The sequence below is a fragment of the Ostrinia furnacalis genome, unplaced genomic scaffold, assembly GCF_004193835.3.
Source record: "Ostrinia furnacalis isolate ACB-3 unplaced genomic scaffold, ASM419383v2 OfSCF3012, whole genome shotgun sequence".
In the NCBI taxonomy this organism is placed as follows: Eukaryota; Metazoa; Arthropoda; class Insecta; order Lepidoptera; family Crambidae; genus Ostrinia; species Ostrinia furnacalis.
In genome coordinates this window covers 317,105-337,235 of record NW_021133251.1, presented here as the reverse complement: position 1 = coordinate 337,235, position 20,131 = coordinate 317,105, and the positions used below count along the sequence as shown (strand labels likewise).

At 37.7% G+C, this 20,131-nt stretch overlaps 2 protein-coding genes across 3 annotated transcripts in view; one reads left to right on the top strand and one right to left on the bottom strand.

Moving 5' to 3' along the window:
- Positions 1-1,328: 1,328 nt before the first annotated feature.
- On the bottom strand, positions 1,329-14,472 carry LOC114356937 (zinc finger protein 2 homolog). Its single transcript, XM_028310332.1, has 10 exons — positions 14,083-14,472; positions 13,797-13,986; positions 13,620-13,709; positions 13,352-13,524; positions 13,051-13,271; positions 12,822-12,963; positions 12,611-12,736; positions 12,076-12,200; positions 6,090-6,209; positions 1,329-1,630 (listed from the first exon to the last, which is right to left on the bottom strand). Exons 1-10 carry the CDS (start codon positions 14,470-14,472, stop codon positions 1,546-1,548), a joined length of 1,662 nt encoding a protein of 553 aa, XP_028166133.1. The 3' UTR covers positions 1,329-1,545.
- Positions 14,473-14,830: 358 nt separating this feature from the next.
- The window catches only part of LOC114356981 (RNA helicase aquarius), a 64,442-nt gene continuing 59,141 nt past the window's right edge, over positions 14,831-20,131 (top strand). The window contains exons 1-6 of one of the 2 annotated variants that reach the window (XM_028310387.1): positions 14,831-15,021; positions 16,149-16,249; positions 16,689-16,845; positions 17,225-17,284; positions 17,755-17,914; positions 18,985-19,177. In XM_028310387.1, coding sequence (XP_028166188.1) covers positions 14,935-15,021; positions 16,149-16,249; positions 16,689-16,845; positions 17,225-17,284; positions 17,755-17,914; positions 18,985-19,177 — 758 coding nt within the window. In that variant the 5' untranslated portion in view covers positions 14,831-14,934. Of the gene's footprint in view, positions 15,022-16,148; positions 16,250-16,688; positions 16,846-17,224; positions 17,436-17,754; positions 17,915-18,984; positions 19,178-20,131 lie in introns of both variants that reach the window. The other variant, XM_028310386.1, reaches the window with a different exon arrangement.

Sequence of the window (20,131 nt, the reverse complement as noted above, 5' to 3'; positions counted from 1 at the left end):
CATTAAAAAATAATAAACTTTGTAGGTTTTTACAAATCACATTAAACTTAATACAAGTATAACCTTTCCTTTTTGATAACAGTACAATGTTTTGGAGCAAGTCCGTGGGTCGAATAGGAGTGGAGGCGTATGAAACTTTTATGTAAGCATCTGTACAGTACTTAGGTAATAAGATATTCAAAAATAAATTATGGCATGGTGGTACTTTCATAATAAGTACGTAACCAAGACAAAAGTACGAGGAGTTTGTAGCTACACTTTTCTAGAATGTAAGGATGCCAACTAGTAGAATGACAACGAAAAGCTCACGCACAGCTCAAGAGTGTGCATTGATGAGACGTTTATTATCCTACTAATATTATTAATGCGAAAGTGTGTATGGATGTCTGGATGTCAACGTGTTTGTTACTCTTTCACGCAAATACTACTGAACGGATTTCGACAAAACTTTACCTACAGTATTATCACAGTATTATTGTTTATAGCCCAGAATAACATATAGGCTATAATTTATGACGATATACTAAATAAATCTTTACATATAACTAAAATAGGATTCATTCAGTTAGGGGCCCTCGGTAGTCTAGATTTTGGATGACTGGATCCCTGGATACTGGACACTGAGTAAGATTATTTAAATTTTGAATCTTTGATACTTACCTATTATGTATCTAATTTATTTATTTATTTAATTAAAATGCAAGTGAGCTTACAGATTGATAATACGAGTAGGGTTTAAGATATGTGACAAAGGGTTACAGTCATCTTGGGTTACTGAGTTTTACAGGATGGTAACTTTGAAAAGGAAAAAATGCATAAGTCCATTAATTTTGAACCGCTCAGTTACCCTGATTCAAGTAAGGTAGAACTTAAAATCAGGTAATTTTGAATAAAACATGTACTGTAACTGTACTATAATTTTGTACTGGCTAAAGTTACCTGAAATTGAAAGTTACTCAAGATAATACATAATATTTCATTAAATATGTATTTAATTAAGTGAAAACCAAAGACACATCATTGATAAAGGGTCTTGTCATACTAAAACAACTGAGTAATTTTTATGAGCTTTTATTTCATTGAAATAAAACACGTTCATACTTAAAATATGTAGGTATATTCACTTTGTATTATCTTTTTATTATTAGTTAATTGACTCAAATCACTAGCCACAATTTCTACGTTATAAATGGATACTATTACTAGGATTAACGAAGCATCTTAGAATGTTTCAATTTTAGTACTCAATAATAACATAGATACGAGTATCTATAAAATAGATAAATACTAGGTACTATAATATGTAAAGTTTCATGTTTGGTATTATAAATAAACTCTGAAACAAAACACAATTCATCTAGTTTATAATGTGACTTTTCTCTTGACTGCTTTAGAACCCAAGTTATCAAGGACGATATTTTCACATATTTCTCTATAAGGCACACTTCTCTGAGGTAGTTTCTCACAGCCACAAGTACTTAACTTTGGTAGATTTTCTCTCACTTCAACTTATTTAACCTAATGTCTAGTCTTTGGGGCTGAAACTTACTCGTTTCTTATTTCACTGTCCATGGCTCCTGCCTGTATCCCGTGTAGAGTCCTTTTGTGCTTCCACATGTCGCCTGATCGCCTGAAATTCAAAGCATTATTAGGAAAAATGTATAGGTTTTGCGCTCAACTCAGTCATTGTCTAGGAGCAGGAGGGGGGGAAGACTTTGTCATATTACGACGTGACAGAGCATACAAATTAGGGATGTTATGGATATGTAGTTTCGGTTATGGATACGGTTACGGATATAGGAATAATATTATACCGGCTTCGGTTTCGGTTACGGATATTTTTTTATTTCGGATATCCGAAAGTTTCGATTACGGTTACGGATATCTGTGCTTTAGAATGCAATTTGCAATAGTTGTCCAACACGGTTCATTCATGGCCGCACACTTTACATCGAATATAGGTAAAGTAATAAAAAAATAAAAATTGATACTAGATGGCCTACATCCGAAACTATCCGAAACTTTTGAATCGGTTACGGTTACGGTTTCGAATATTTTTTTATTTCGTATATCCGAAAGTTTCGGTTTCGGTTACGGATATCCATAACATCCCTGATACAAATTTAAAGTCTCGCTGACATTTGACGTAACAAAAAACACCCTCCAGTGCCGCCCACCTCAAGCCCTGGCTGACTTAGGCGCTGGACCTATAATTTGAAAACTTAGCATTATGGGAACATGTAGATTAGGTTTCAGTTAGCTACGCTAACGCGTCAATAGACGGCGTTTTTGACAGTATACATATATAGAATAGTAATGCCTGTTTTCACCATCAATCCCTAATTTTTAAGTGACCCCTATGGTAACAAATAACAACAACTTTGTTTACATAGGGGTCACTTAAAAATAAGGGATTGATGGTGAAAACAGGCATACGCTACCTACTTAGGTGGATGTGGACTAAAGCTTTCATTTCGTACTGAAAGTCTTGACTGTGCTTTCTCTGATCTGACCAACTATACTTAACAAAATTTTCATGATGTGTATTCGTAATTTAGAAAAATTGAGGGATGTTTCATTTACCACTTTATGTTTTTTTACGACGTGATGCAAAGTATAGCCCAGATAGGCAGATACTTTATTAATTATTATTGTTGTACATAAAAAACATATTTTTGTACATGAGTTTGATTTTCGCTATAAGTAGATGATTGTTGAGCTAATAACACTAGAATCGATAAATACATTGTTTTTCTCAATTTCAATCGACAAAAGCGCGTACTTGCTCATTTTATTATTTTTATCTTTCGCTAAGATTAATTAACGTAAATGCGCCTATTACCGCCAGTTTAAGCTGTCTTCGGATAAACGTTAGAAAATTAGATATAAGACGTGGTGATAGAAAAGACACTTTAATTTATTTATAACAATGATGAAGTAATATTTGAATTCAAGTAGAAACAATGAGTATACAATCACACAATAATTAATAAATAGCAATTTAATCTGAAAAAGCAGTTGTTTCTATTACCGACCTATAGACGAGGTGTGTTTCTATTAACGTTTTTTCTGTTTCTATTACCGACCGCTAAGAACATTGCTCTTCAATTGGGTATATTCCAAGAGGCACGGGTTCGATTCCCACTCAGAGGCTCGGGAACCACTTGATTTTTTCAAGTTAAATTTGTTTTGCTTTTAGTTTTAGTTAAATTTGTTTTTTTTTATTATTAAAAGAGAAAAGGCACGCTTCTCGAAAATAAATAAATAATCAAGCAGAAATAGTAAAATAATAAATTCCTCTATTATACTTGATTACGCGGTACCCGGTGTTCTAGTGAGTAGTGGGGGTCATTATTTAAACTGTATTTGAGTTTTAATAAAATTTAATTTTCATTTAATATTTTATTTCTATTTTTAATTTGACTATAATATACTTTTTAATTAGTTTTTGATTGATTTTAATTGTGTGTAATTGTGTATTTTAATTTAAACTATGGACAATTGGACACTGTCTGTATAATTATTTTAAATTATTTTTTTATTATTCAAAAGATCCTAAAAAGTTACATAGTAGTTGTGATAACGCATGATTGGTTTGGTGTCAAGTCATAAATGTTAGTTATACAATATGTAACGGAAACACTGTCCGATCCATTAAGGTGTTAATAGGTATCGAGTTAAGATTCCATTTGTGTAATAATTTTCATAAAATATTATAAAAAAATACCCCATGAAAAATAAATACAAAATTTACAAAAATAAAATAGCTTACATGGCAATCCGCACTGCAGTGTAGAGGGTACGCGGGAGGGGTAGAGATGCGCCGGCACGCGTAGCGACGTCATAAGGTCATGACCCCCAGCGTCTTAAAAAAAGCCGCGCGCCGACAGAGTGTTAACGCTTTTTGAAAATTTCCCCGTTGTAGGGTAAATCATTGCTAAACTTATTGACTTTAAAAATCGATAAAAAAATTGTTATAATTAATTACGTAATTTTGATACTTGTTTTGGTAATGTTGTTAAAGCTACTTTATGACCCTTTCGGATCGGACGGTGTTTTTGTTACATATTGTATACAAAATAATAAATTATAAGTCTTCGCAGGTGGCGTTATAGTTATGAGGCGGTAATAGAATTAAGTATGAATATTACTTTATTCTATTAGCGACCGTAAAAAAAAACAGTAACCAGCTAAAATATCTACTTTAATGAAGACGTGATCAGTGAAGTGTCATTTTTATTAGGTTTTATTTTATATCAAATAGGTACTAATTAGAATTTAACAGGTTTTTATAAAATCTATTGTCATACATTATTAGAGATATTCTTTAATGTTCATTGCAGTTTTATGCCAAACCTATGACAGTTAACATATGGCGTTAATTGATTTAATTATGTGAAATATTCTTATGAATCGATAAAGATAACAAAATGGAGGTTAAATGCGAAATTAAAGATATAAATACTAAAATAAAAAACGTTATCAAAATTCTAACAACGCTATGGGTCGTTATTAGGAACCAAATTATTAAAAGTGTTTCTATTACCGCCCTTATTTAAAATTGTATTTAAGCGACAAAAATACAGCGAGAGGGCTATATTGAAGTTTTATTAAGGAAACTAAAGTACGAATTAATATTGTTATGCAAAAACGTGTTGGTATACTCATTTTAAATGTGTTAAAATCGCTAATTAATAACAAGGTGCACCTTAAGTAGCTGGGAGCGCGTCAGTATGAAAAGTGCGCTCGTTGCGGGCGCGTCCCATTTAATGTCAAATAACTCCGTTTACTGGTTATTTACGAACACAAACTTTAATCGTTGTGATAGTCAATAAACATATCTAGATATTTTTTACGTAACGTGTTTTGTGGAACCTGTTATTATGTCTTTCATGAAAGAAAGAAAAATAGGGCGGTAATAGACTACAAATTTTGGGGGGTCGTTAATAGGCGCACTTACGTTAATTCAAGTTCGAATAATACGTCTACTGATACTAGAATAATACCTACACATCGTTTATTTGGGTATATAAGTATTTTATCTCGCTTAAAAGATATGTCGACTTTGGATCACAACCACTCAGAACTATCGAGTATGATTCATCATGAGGAAAAGAACCGCTGTATAAAACTCGGCGCCACGCTCCGGGCGATTCCGCGGTGTGGTAATCAACTACCTACTTTATTTCTAACAAACATTAAACATTAAATGTGCATTTATAAACACCTATTGTACCTAAACTCTAGAAAGTGTGATTCTGTAGGTACATTGGCTAAATGTAAAGCTTATTTGTGCAAAAAATAAAATAACAAGAACTGTTGAAAGTTTTAACCAACCTGAGAGTAGTCTCTCACGTCCCATTCATGCGGGTATCACTTGTGGATAGAGAGTCGCTTTGGCAAGTCGAAATGTGTAACTGTCGTCAAAAAGTCGTCGTATTGTGCAGGTACACAGTTAAATTAATTTATCATTAAAATAACTTTAGTTTTCTGAGTATTTTGGAATTAAACTACTTACAAAGAGATGTGCGTGTACTTATCTAATTTGAGCATATTTGAGCTCTTCGGACTGGTCGGGTTCTCAAGCTTCTCGATCACAACCCAAATTTTTTTACGTCACTGATAATAATATTGCAGAAGTGACTTACATTTCGGCTGTTTAACTCATCTTAGTTAAACCCTAGACGCAGTACTAGCTGCTGCAGCACTGCTGCTATATGCCACATTGCTCGAGACCCTACTGTGACCAGCGAGCCAGAACACTTCCAGAAGGTTTCACAGATGCAATATCCTTAGCCTATATCCGAATGAGGACTTGAATATAGAATGACTTTGTCACCTGTCATTCTACTGGAGGAAAGTTGATCCTTAACTTCGAACTCTTTCTATCATATTATCATCTGATTAATTTCTTCGGGGGTCAGTCGACAGTTTAACTTTCCCTGTGATAAAATTTGCCTTCACTGGTTGGGCTTTTGGCGGTCAAGCTGTAGATCCTGGCCACTCAGGAGTTGCAGCGGTGAAAACGAGAGGTGGTAGAGGTGGGACAGTGAGAATAGTCCTTGAAACTTAAAAATAGAAGGACTGACCTGAAGGCAGTACCACAGACGTCGCACTCGTGAGGCTTCTCACCCGTGTGGATGAGCGTGTGTACCGTCCGCGCATAAGGCCGCCTAAAAGCGGCTCCACAAATGTCGCACCGGTAGGGTCTGCAATTAAAAAAAGGTTTAACGAAATTTAATACAAAGAAATACAATAATCATGGTTTCGAAGTGAACACATTTTTTTATTTCAGAATTTGACTTCGAGATGATGATACAGTGAAATTAGTCGTTGCAGCTAGTGGACAAGCTTTACGAGTATTACAGTTTTTGCAATAAATTGAAGTCAATAAGTCTCCCAGTTCATAGGAAAACTTGCATTAAGTAAATAGGAAGATATCAAAGTGAAACTCTGAACGAACAAGGATTTTCCAGTATTAACTTAGAGATAATTATTGCAATCGGGAACTCAATAACTCTAATCTGTCAAAAAGACAACAATCAACTCATCAATCAATGACAATCATTAAACACCGGGTCTTCTTGTACAAAAGTACAGAAATGCTTAGACCCAGAATTACTAACTTAGAGATAAAACTACCGCATACATGGCTCTTGCCTCTACAAATACGCGTACGCCATAAGAGGAGAACATTTCACATAACGAAGCCAATAAATAAGTTCGATATAAAAATACCGCGCGTCGCATCCACGTGCATGAGCGGAGCTATTTATAGCGGCCGTATCCGAGCCCGTAATGTATGCATAATGGTGACGTCACATCATGATACGTCACAAACGTCCGACGTGTCGAAGTCTGTTGCTGTATCAATGATATTTATTTTATCAGTCGTCTCAAGGCCAAAAAAGGGCTAGACGATTCATTGATTTGGTTCGTTCATAAGTTACTTTCTGGCACTTTTAGCCTAGGTGCACACCACCGATTTTTGTCAGCCGAGTTTTTTAGAGAGAGTTTTTTATGATAGTTGGGCCCGATTCTAATTTGTATAAAGAATCGGCCGATACTAAATCGATGTATCGTGCGCACTCTCCATACTGATTAACAGCCCGACCCTAGGCTTATCATGGACGTAACGTTACACTGAATAGTTTCTTGCAGAAGAAATGTACTAACATACCCAGATAAATCAATAGTTAACTAGCTACAATAAAAACAATTAAAATCCTTCCTCATACTATCGTAGCTTGGTAAACTCTACCATTATTTTTGGTGTTGTTAGCTAGTCAAACCGCTACCACAGCAGTGGAGGGAGCAGAAAGAAAAGGGATAATCCTCAAATCAAAATTGAAAAAAAAAACATTCATGGTGACATTCATGGCTGTCTGTCCTGGTGATTCACATTTCACGTAGCTGACTATACGCCAGATGTGGTTGCAAGTTCGAATCCTTCAGGGGACAAATATAAAAGCAGTAACAGATTCCCAGAAAGCTAAATATAGAGCCATAATTGTATTATCACTGGTCAACAAAAAATCAAAATTAAAATGGTGCCGAGATTCTGTTGATAGTTTATTATTAGGTGTGTATTAGTAATAGTAAAAATATTTTTCTTTTTTTTTTCCTACGTGTAGTTTTTGATCTAACCTCAGTTTTAAATTTTAGCTTTAATCGGTACTTTGGTTGCACAGTTTGTAATGTTATCGGTATATTTTTATAACGAAATTTATTTTAATATCATGTCTGCATTGCCAAGAAGTTGCCTCAACGATCCAAATGTAATTTGTTATATTTGTGATGTGTACACAGTAAAGAATTTCAAAAATTTAGACAAAATTTAAATAAAAAGTGCTTATTTTTCTTACTTTAAGTCGGAAATTGTGGTTGTTTTCAAGCCGTGGATACCCGAAATTGTTTGTATAATCTGCTGTGAACACTGAGGCAATGTTTTAATGGTCAAAGAAGCCATAACATGAAGTTCAGAGTGGAAAAAGTGACGAAAAAACAAAAAAAAATCTGGTTTGAGCATAAAAAAAGGTTAAAGCAGTAAATTTTTGAGGGCCCACAAATAAGAATATTAATAAAAGATACTGATTTATTAAGTTTGATGGACGTTTGGAACGATTTACGTGGACTTCGTTCGTTGAAGTTACTAAATTTTTTTTCCGAAATCACAGGACTAGTAACTACTATGAAATTGTGAGACATGCCCTAAAAACTCAGGATGTAATAATTTTCATCAAAGGGCACTACCTCCACAGTCATCTTGATCAATTCCCAGAGAATCTTGGGTCACTATAGCATGCTATAGCTAAGAACAGGGAGAGCGATGCTATCAAGACCTAAAAACCATTGGAAGAGAGGTACCAAGGCAGATGGGATAGCTATATGATGGCTGATTACTGCTGGAGGATGTAACGTGATAGTTCCATTACACCTCATTCACAAAAGTCATGGAAAAGAAAGTTTTTAAGCACTTAAAAATATTATAAACGCTGATTTTGGTGAAATTTTGTATTTTTCTATACACGTCAAAATCTAGAAAACTACACGTAGGAAATCAACAAATTTGCTACTAAAGCAACCAGTATAAGGTCCTTAATCAAAAAATATATAAAGTTCCTTGGCACCAAAACCACTGTTGACCAGTATTGATGCATTTAATTTGGGTCGATCGTTGGCCAGTTTGTGCGACTGTGTTATCATATCAGTGTCCAAGACATAACTATTCATGTTAACGTGTGACGACATCGTGGCAAATAACTATTGCATATAATTGAATGACGTATCTTGTTACGTGTACCTACTAAGGCCCAGTTTTTTGAATAATAGTTAAAATAACAAATTGTTAAATTTTGTTACTAATGGTTAAATATTAAGAAACCGGGCCTAAGGCCCGGTTTTTTGATTCGTAGTTAAAATAACCAATGGTCAAATTTGACAGATGTCAAATGACAAGTGGTTAAATATTAGAAAAAAATGTTTTTCGAACAATGGTTAGCTTGACTTTTAATACATTTTTAAACTATTAGTTAACATTTTGTTAATATTTAACCATTAGTAGCAAAATTTAACAATTTGTTATTTTAACTAAGAATCAAAAAACTGGGCCTTAGTTTGATAGTAGTAATTTATTTCATGACTGTAATCGTAAGTTTGTCAGCTATACTGATTATTTAATTGTATCAAGATCTATCAAGATATATAATTCAATTAACACTCTTTAAAGATGCTTAGTGAACTACGGTGGTGGGAGCCTGATGACTTGATAGGCATAGGCATCAGGCTTACACAAAAATGAACGTCAAACTTATTTTAACATTCACGATGTAAGTAACTACGAGTATGTACGATTTTTTGTGCTAGTAAAATACCTCTTACACCTAGCTAGACAGACGTTACATGTCTAGCTGTCCGCTACGAACCCTAGATCTAAGTATAAAAACTTTCTTACTAAGATATTACGATATATTACTTTTATATTTGTACAAATGAAGATATTCATTAATATTCTGCCAATGTTGTAGCTATGGCTAATTATGCTTTATATTTACTACGGTTCATAAAGCTTCAAAACGAGATGCGATTTTGCAAACAAAAATGTTAAGTCTGATCTGCAATATTAGTGACTCTACCTACCTCATTCCTGGCAATGAAATATTATCACCCCAGCAGAGGACAGTTACGGAGAGTACTCGGCCTGAGCTAAGCACCATACGAGCTTTTTATCTATCCTCCTGCCCTAAAACGCCAAGTTATTAATTTCGAAGAGGAAAATACACCAAGTCCCGAGTTTATAGCCTGTTTATGGCGTATGAAAATATTCAGAGGCCGTAAAACCCCGTGCGAACCGGTATAGAGCTGGTGTCACCTGGTCGGTGCACTAACTGTTACACTTGAGATTGAGAGGATATGCCAATATTGGATACGAAAATATTGTAAAATACGACTCTACATAACATAAGACTCTTCCCTCACTATCTAATCTACTACATATATAAAAATATGTCGGGTTTTCCTTCCTGACGCTATAACTCCAGAACGCATGAACCTATTTCCACGGTTTTGCATTCGTTGGAAAGGTCTCGGGCTCCGTGAGGTTTATAGCAAAGAAAATTTAGGAAAATTTAACAAACGAAATACCACGCAGGCGAAGCCGCGGGCATGGGCAGGGCACATAGTGCGCAGAACTGACGGCCGATGGGGCAGCAAGGTTCTGGAATGGAGGCCGCGTACCGGAAGGCGCAGCGTGGGACGTCCACCTACAAGGTGGACCGACGACATCGTGAAGGTAGCAGGGAAGCGCTGGATGCAGGCCGCTACCAATCGATCAATGTGGAAAGCATTAGGGGAGGCCTATGTTCAGCAGTGGACGTCCTATGGCTGACATGATGATGATGATGATGAAGCCGCGGGCGGAAAGCTAGTTTATAATATGAAGATAGTTCTATACTACGAGTAAAGCTAATGTAAGTTAGAGGCACTATAACTAAAGGATCTGATATCTTCTCCTCCTCTACTGGATAAAGGCTCCCTAAGAATTTCGCTCTTCGGATCCAGGTTTTTCTCACGACCTTTTCCAGATCGTCGGTCCACCGAGTGGGCCTCCCACCTAACCATTGTACTGATATATTTTTTTTTAATTTTATTGTTAGGAAAACAAACAGCATTCTATAACACACATAGAGTTACCAATTAAACTTTACATTTGCCAAAAGAGTTTTCACAAATAGTTCTTACATAGGTATCGACGTATCGTTTTTGGAAAACAGAAACAGAGAAAGAAAAAGAGAATAACTAGTTTGAGGCAATACATAACGTATCTTACAACCCTCTGAAAAAGGGGCATAAGAAAGAGCTAGACCCACCGCGCCAATGGGCTATCAGCCGGCAACGAATCGTTAACAGCCAAATATTGGAAATACACCACAAAAGGTCATGGTGTCTATCTACCTTGTCTAATTTGAAATCCATCTTGTGTTTCATTAGAACTGCATGATTTTGTCTTTGTTTAATTAATATAATGACCTATTTCATATTTATATTAAAAATACAACAAGAATTACATGAAAATGAAAGAAAATCCCAGCCGTGATAAGCAAAATGGAAGTAGGTCGTTTATTCAGTGCTTTCTTGGTAATGCACCAGTGAGATGAGAATCATTAGTTTATTTCTAGCTAAAGCGTGTCTTCTCCGAAGGCTTCCTTTGCGTTTCCTTCGCTATAAATAGCTAAGCTTTTATCTAGATCTTTTTTTTAATAACTGCAATATTCATACGTAAAACTTTCTTTTTATTTGAATCAACATTAATTTTGATCTCTTGAAATTGTGCTAAGTAAATACTTTTGTAAGTATCATATAATCATGTGTAAAGTTTTCAGTATCTTACTTCTTACTAATATTATAAATGTGAAAGTTTGTGTGGATGTCTGGATGTTTGTTACTCGTTCACGCAAAAACTACTGAACGGATTTTGATGAAACTTTACAGTACTACTGTTTATAACCCAGAATAACATATAGGCTATAATTTATGACGATCTGTGACAAACTAAATTTCACGCGGCTGAAGCCGCGGGCAAAAGCTAGTTACCTAACAAGGACCTGTTTTAAAATTTCACTCATATTTCGAGCAATATAAAAAAAAATATCTAGTATCTTACTACAACAAGCATTAGTCCTTAGGTAGGTATGTGAATCACAATACATAAGTATTTTTGCTCTTTGCTTTTACACCTTTGCATTTATTTGAACCATAAGAAAATATTTTCCAGCTCTAAAATGAAGCCATAATACTTCTTCTATAAGTTACTTACTTTAGCTAATCACGCGAACTGGCTACGAACGTTATTAAAATGCAAAGGTTCCAACTCGGCCTTCTAGCTTGTTCTCATTTAGAGGTCACCGGCGCCACCTCTGTCGCATTCACGTAATCTCTGCCCGAGCGTTTCGGAGTTTTGTCGCTAGAGGCGCTAGTTGTGGGTGCCGATTCTCAAAAATCAATGGTCAATTCTTAATTTAAATTATTGGTTTTCGAACGAAGCTTGAAGATTGGAAAAAGGAGTTTTTATGTAACCTTTGATCGGTGTGAATACGCGCGTGCTCACGCAAGCGTGCGGCGGCGGTGAACGTCTTCGGGCAGGCTGAGCACGCGAAGGGCCGCTCCCCAGTGTGCGTTCGACGATGATCGTCGCGCTCCACCTGTCACCGACACCATTTCACACACATTATCATACGGAAAAAAATACTGGGAACTATCTCTACCCTATAAGCGTTGCACAAATTGCGTATTCAATGCAGGGACTGTGCGAGTTTTTGCTATCTGGCGGTAATATCGCAAATAACCATGGTCATACTCCTTGGCTTTCAAAGTTATTTTAACTTAACTGTAACAACTTATAATTTCTGTAAAAGAAAACGAAAACTGTCATTCAACATAATGGGAACTTTGCTAGTAACCCTCCCTCACGCATCAGTGGGTAGGAGGAATGCACTAGATACTTCTTTTACATTAGATTTGCTTTAGGTATCATGACCACGTGACATGGAGATGTCCTGATGATTATAAAGGGTACATACTAAGTACGCAGATATTTTATCATCTCACCAACCTTGACCTTGAATGCCTTAGGGCAGAGATCACAGGGGTACGGGCGTTCCCCTGTATGCATCCTCATGTGGATAGCCAGGTGACCAGATTGATTGAAGCGACGACCACAGATGCGGCATGGGTAGCCCTGTAAATGGAAAATAAATCACCGCTGTTGTATAAACTAATAGAAGTTATGAAAATTACTGATTTAATTTGAAATAATACTTCACCGGTTTTGAAACTTTATGCATCTTCTTATGTGTGTGAAGAGCACACATGCTCCCGAGAATCTTGTCGCACTCTTCACAAGCGTACGACGTGACGGGAGCTCCAGGTGGACGGTCTTCACCTCGCTTATGCTTATACAGCTCTCTACAATAAAACGACAGTTGATGATGATAGAGATGATGAGTACAGTATATTCATATTTCAGTTATCAAAGACAGTTAAGCAAAGCACCTAGCAGTCGCAAAGAGCTGGTTACAAGAGCCACAATTCCACATCTTGTTGCTGTTTGTATTATTAGAGCATCCACGTCTTCCAGACCTTGTAGGGCCTCGTCTTTGGCATTGAATTAAGTGGATTTTCAATTGGTCTGCTGATGAGACTTGAGTTCCACAAGTTTCACATGAAAAACAGACTTCGGGACCTCGTGGAGCTTCATCAATTTGGCATTGTCCCTGTAATAATTGTTATCTGGATGTTAGTTGGTTATTTGGAATAGAGTCCAAGAACTGTGTTAGGAATATTATTATCTTACCAACGAGTCTACGTAGTACTCTTGGGTTTCAGTTATCAAGCATGTTAGTTTGTGCCTATCCAAAGCCTCTCCATCAGCAAATAAGCCGTTACAGCCATCGCACACATACATAGTATGCAGTTTTCGCGAAGCAACACTCCCCTTACCATTGCTATCACTACAACATAGCTGTTCTGAAATTTTGAAAAGTTATGTTAGAAACTTTAGAACCATCAAAAATAGCATTTGCCCCCTAGCCTTATTCAAGATTGCTTAGTAAAAATCGTACCAGATGGTTCAACTTCAAGGGCTGTTGATAGAACTCGCTCACAAATACAGCAGATAAGCCAATCGGACTCAAAATCGATGTTGTTATTTTCTGAAATAAATATTTTTTTATTTATGTAACTCGCCTTTATTGAAATAGTTTATGCTTAATGATGAATTGAAGTTTATAGTGACAAACCTGCCATTGATACAGGTTCATTGATATTTTTATTTGGTAAACAAGAAACATTATCTTGGCTTTCATAAAGATCAACTGAGGCATGCATCAAAATTGTGTGGTCTAAGAGATCGGCGTCAGAAGTGAAAATTTCATGACACACTACACATGAGTGTAGAGCTAGAATATCGGGACCATCTACTTCGGACTCCTGAAAAATATTTCATTAACTTCAATAAATTATTTTATATGTTTTTCTTTTTTTTACTGTTTAATTGAAAGTAATTAATAATTTCAAAATTCGAACCTTGTTATTGTTTGAAGAACTAGGCAAGGGCAATAAAAATTGATTTACTGTATTGTCGTCTAATAAGGTTGGCTCATAGTTGTTGAACAAATTATCCGTATTTATAAAAGAAAGCTGACCGTTTTCATCAATACTTGGATTGTCTGTAGTATTTGTGTAAGAAGAGCTTTCTACATTGAAATATCGACCTGAGTCATTAGACTGATAAGTTAATTCGTTCTCTACATTTGTGATCATTTGCTCTGTAACAGTCACTAGTTCATTATTAATTAGAGACGAAGGGTCTACTCTGTTGGTATCGCCATGAACGGCGTTGAAAAGCAAATCGTCTGTCTCGCTCAGTGTTTCAGAAAGTTCTTTGTAGGGATAATCAGGAGGATCAAACATCATGATGACCTGAAAAAATAAGAATCAAGATTGTTTATCAAGACGCTAATTGGTCTGATAAGTGTGTTAAAGTACGGACGAAAACTAATCAAGTTAATACCTGGAAAATGTTAGAACGGAGTAATAAAAACAAACGAATTTGGCAAAACTTTAATGTTCATGCTGTGGCAACAACAACTTCGTACGAAAATTGTCTCAAAATGTAGAGTCTCAGTATCTTTGATAATATTTCGATAATAATAATCGGTCAATTTATCAAAATGGCGCGCCCTCTTTACAGCAAGTCTAAAGCATGAACGTAAAATTACACGAATGTTGGTTGTTAAATTTCAGAACGAAAAACCAAACGTCACAACCGTTTGACATTGACAGTGACATTGTTTGTGTGTTCATTTCTCTTGATTGCCGCACTGCTTGTTTTTATTCAATAACTTTTATAAAAATAAGGATAGCCAAGATCTAAAGATGAAAGTCGATACAGCGCCACCCGCAGATAAACCTAAAATCCCGTTACCGACCCTCTCACAAATAAATGCTGATAGAATAACTCAAGTAAGTCTTTGTTGAGGTTAGCTTTACATTTCATAACATTTTGTAAGTAAAATCCAAGTTTAGCGTCTAATTCCCATTCAAAATAAATGCATATTGTTGTTTAACATAATATAATTATAATAAAAGGTTTCAGAAGACCCGGTTTGTCTCATAAAAAATGTAAACAAACGAATGCTGAACCTATAGGTTTTCGGAATAAAACAACACAAAGATGCATTAAATGTGGTCGGTTTTCTAAGTAAATTACGCTTTGGTTCATAAAAACTAACGTGTATAAAAATAATCTTGGCTAAAATATTATAATCTATATTTTTACATGTAACTAGCGGCCGCCCGCGACTTCGTACGCGTGAATCCCGTTTTTCCCGCTAATTCCCGTTCCCGTGGGAATTTCGGGAATTCCTTTCTTAGTGCACCTCTACGGTACCTAAGCTACGTCCCTTCCAAATTTCAAGTGCCTACGTTTAGCCGTTTAGGCTGTGCGTTGATCTGTCAGTCAGTCAGTCAGTTTCTCCTTTTATATATTTAGATTTAATTAACACTGTAACATGTTCACATCTGAACTTCACATGTTGCTTGTAGAAGCATGAACGATTCAATTAAGAGAACATATCTGATGTATCTTATTTCTTATTATCATTTATCATCAGGAAAACCAGCTCCTTTTATTCAAAATAATAATAAAGCTCTATAGTATAAATCAGACTATCATTACAGACACAAATAAGAAAAGTTCAAAAGGCTGCCCTTATTCATACAAATAGTATTGTTCTCCATAGAATATAATTTTATACTCTACAAGTATTGTATCTTCATTTATTACTAAAATCTTATTGTATCAAATTATATCGATAAATATGAAATTTTAGTTTCATTTACTTTACTTTTACTTATTTTATTATGGTGAAAAGTAGTAAAATTGCAAATGTTACTAAGTACATTATTATCTACAGAAACTCATTACTGTTGTTAAGTGAATAAATAACAATAAATAAGTTTAATATCATGTTGGCTTAAATATTGCTACTAAAATTGGAAGCCTACTGGTGTTTATTAATGGACTCCTACAACCGAAATCTATGTAACATTCCTCATTGAATTAACCATCATGGCCTTACTGTTCACAGCTCGCTTCCCAATACTGGTCCCCACAAACTAAGGAAAGCCATTTACCTTATGATGCTGCTATTGTGGAGTCAATATACCATGCAGAGATCCTGGGATCAGGGTAAGTTGTGTTCCACTTACAGAATTCCAAAATTGCACTCTCACTCTCAAAAGTCTGAGCCTAACTGATGCAAACAAGTGAAGAAGGTCAACGGCCTCTGAGATTGGGGGCATTGACCTATTTTGTTTTTAATTTTGAAAATTGCCAGTGGCATTTTGGAGTTTAGGGCATTAGTTTGATAAAAGTTTATTGTTAAGTGTGTAAAAATGTTAAGTCCAAAAAATAAGAGTTTCATTTAATTCTATTTTTTATACTAAGTGGATAATTTATAAAAATGAAAAATAAGGTAATTTTTTATTTGTACTTGTGTGTAAGTTTTATAAATATTCTAAATATAAAAGTAAGTGTTTTTAAACATTTGTTTTGATTAAGTTACTTACATGATTGTCAGTAATTTTTTAGAACTTCAAATAATTAAAACTCAAACTACTTATTCCAGATTTGCAGTACGTCGGGTCATGATGCTGGAGTTCTCCCAATACCTGGAGAACTACCTGTGGCCGCACTATGAAGCCGGGAAGGCGTCGCACGCGCACATGATGTCCATCATCGTGATGATCAACGAGAAGTTCCGGGAAAGGGTTCCAGCTTGGCAGGTAATAAGTCAGCAAATAATAGATCCTTGCAGAAGTGAAATCTTTGGTCTGTGTAATAATTTAGAACCTCTATGGTTGGTTTTAGAATCTCGTTGACGTAGGTTGACCGCCATATCACTCGCCGATGATCAGCGAGCGGTCAGCGCGATTCTAAAACCCGCCTATGCGCGTAAGAATGTACGCGCGTAGATGCTGGTCCATCTGAACTTAGCACTAAAGTATGATCTCCATTCACACATTAATGGCTTAATTAACAGATTTGGGCATATTTCAGCAACAAAACAACAATGAGATTTGAAGAACGAATTTTACAATATAGTTAAATTCAGAGAAAGCTTCAAACATAAAAATACTAAAGCTTATCCTTTGGATTTTCCAGGCATTCCTAAAAAAGCCAGACCACTTCCCAGCCTTCTTCGAGCAAGTCCTCCGAGCGAGTGTAGCGGAAGACCACAACAGCAACAATATGCGTGAACAGACAGCGCTGCTGCTGTTCCTCAACCACTGCTTCGGCAGCATGGAGGTGCAGCTCTGCCGGGACCAGGTCAAGCGGCTGGTCTCGCTCAGTATGTGGATCAGCCTCCAGGAAGGTTGGTATCACAGACCACTCGCGGCCTTAGAGACCACAGCAGTAACACCATGCGCGAACAGACCGCGCTGCTGCTGTTCCTCAACCACTGCTTCGGCAGCATGGAGGTGCAGCTCTGCCGGGACCAGGTCAAGCGGCTGGTCTCGCTCAGCATGTGGATCAGCCTCCAGGAAGGTTGGTATCACTGACCACTCGCGGCCTTAGAGACCACAGCAGAAACACTGCTTCGGCAGCATGGAGGTGCAGCTCTGCCGGGACCAGGTCAAGCGGCTGGTGTCGCTCAGCATGTGAATCAGCCTCCAAGAAGGCTGGTATCGCAGACCACTGCCGCCCTTAGAGACCACAGCAGCAATACCATGCGCGAACAGACCGCGCTGCTGCTGTTCCTCAACCACTGCTTCGGCAGCATGGAGGTGCAGCTCTGCCGGGACCAGGTCAAGCGGCTGGTCTCGCTCAGCATGTGGATTAGCCTCCAGGAAGGTTGGTATCACAGACCACTCCCGGCCTTAGAGACCACAGGAACAACATGCGTGAACAGACCGCGCTGCTGCTGTTCCTCAACCACTGCTTCGGCAGCATGGAGGTGCAGCTCTGCCGGGACCAGGTCAAGCGGCTGGTGTCGCTCAGCATGTGGATCAGCCTCCAGGAAGGTTGGTATCACAGACCACTCGCGGCCTTAGAGACCACAGCAGCAATACCATGCGCGAACAGACCGCGCTGCTGCTGTTCCTCAACCACTGCTTCGGCAGCATGGAGGTGCAGCTCTGCCGGGACCAGGTCAAGCGGCTGGTCTCGCTCAGCATGTGGATCAGCCTTCAGGAAGGTTGGTATCACAGACCACTCGCGGCCTTAGAGACCGCGCTGCTGCTGTTCCTCAACCACTGCTTCGGCAGCATGGAGGTGCAGCTCTGCCGGGACCAGGTCAAGCGGCTGGTCTCGCTCAGCATGTGGATCAGCCTCCAGGAAGGTTGGTATCACAGACCACTCGCGGCCTTAGAGACCACAACCCCAACAACATGCGTGAACAGACCGCGCTGCTACTGTTCCTCAACCACTGCTTCGGCAGCATGGAGGTGCAGCTCTGCCGGGACCAGGTCAAGCGGCTGGTCTCGCTCAGCATGTGGATCAGCCTCCAGGAAGGTTGGTATCATAAACTAAGGAAAGAGAAAGAAACAACCTTTGTTCGCTTCACTCCTATTAGGAGGGAAGGGAGGCTATTAACAACATTTGACTTCTATTCACTGATTCGGAAGCATAGGGGTACACTGTACCCGGTACAGTTTTGCAGTCCAAGCAACTGTGTTGTGAAGTCACGATATTTAATACCCCTCCCACCCCCTTGTCACACTTCATCGACCCCCTCCCTCCCCTTGTTAACGTGTGACGTAATTTGTGCATGACCCCTTGGTTTTATAAACTTCAGAAAAAGTGTCAGTTCCGAGTACAGAATCTTGAAAGAGCGCGAAGGCACTGCTCGAGGTCTTGCCCTTGCGTTTCGTTTCGCTTCGATCCAACAGTACAATAAAATTATTTTTCATATTTGGTTTCAGGTCGCCGAAATCAAGAGTTCAAAATAGTGCCGAAGTGGCGTAAATACTGGCGCGCCATACAGAAGAAAGACAAGCCAGAGTTGATGGACAAACTGAACTGGGAGCGGCGCTACTTGCAGCGACTCATGATCAAGTTTATGAGGGTGCTGGAGAGCATCCCACAGACAGGCGACGTGGACCCCAATGTTGTGAGGTAATTGGATCACTACTAAAATAAAAAGGAAAAAGCTTTAGCGATGTTGGAAACCCATAAAGGAATTCGTGTGTGTCATGTTTGCTATATTTTTTTAGAATAGTTCATGTCGATATTTATCCTCTTAGTCTTGCGCCATTCCATCTTTCGGTTTTCTTGCCATTATTAGTTTCCGCGTCATCATTATTATAATCTGAAGAATTCTTCGACCAAAGAGGGATATCGTTGCGCTCACCAGTTTACGCCACTGTAGAGTAAGGTCCTGTCATTGCTAAGCTAAGATGGCTAAGATAGTGGGGCTAACTGGTGAGCACTGAGGTAGTAGAAGGATTATAGCATTTACAGTGGCGGGGCAAGACCTAAATTTGATGTGGGCAAGACAGATTTCGCGAGGCCTTGTTCTGTGGCGACCTGAAGACGGATTTTATGAAATAATAAAAAAAAACGGGTCAATGGTCTATTCATTGACAGTTTCTGATTTCTTGATTTAGTGATTGTTTTTAAAGGAATATTGCGCCAAAGAATAATGTTCGTCACTTAAAACCGTGTTGTTGCTTAATTTTGAGTCTGATTATGGCTGAATTTGTTTGGAAAAAAAAATATTTTTATTTTTAACTACATTGCTTAGCTATCAAGAATTTATATTTAATAGTCAATGTTTGCATTTATTGTCGTATTGTGATATTGTCATCTCCACCTTGTATACATTTTTTCAAAATTTTTGATGCGCGAGGCCCCTTGTACCGCGAGGCCGTAGGCGGTGGCCCACGTCGCCCACGCCTTACGCCGCCACTTTACACTTACCAGGACGACGCCACTGTTGAATGAAGTTCTGTCACTCGCCACTGGTGCCAACTGTGTAGTGTAAAAACGATAGCCCTCATTCGCTAGGCCTCCTAGGCCCGGTTTCAGCGGAGACGTGTTTTGTTTTACCAATCAGATTTCATTATTTCC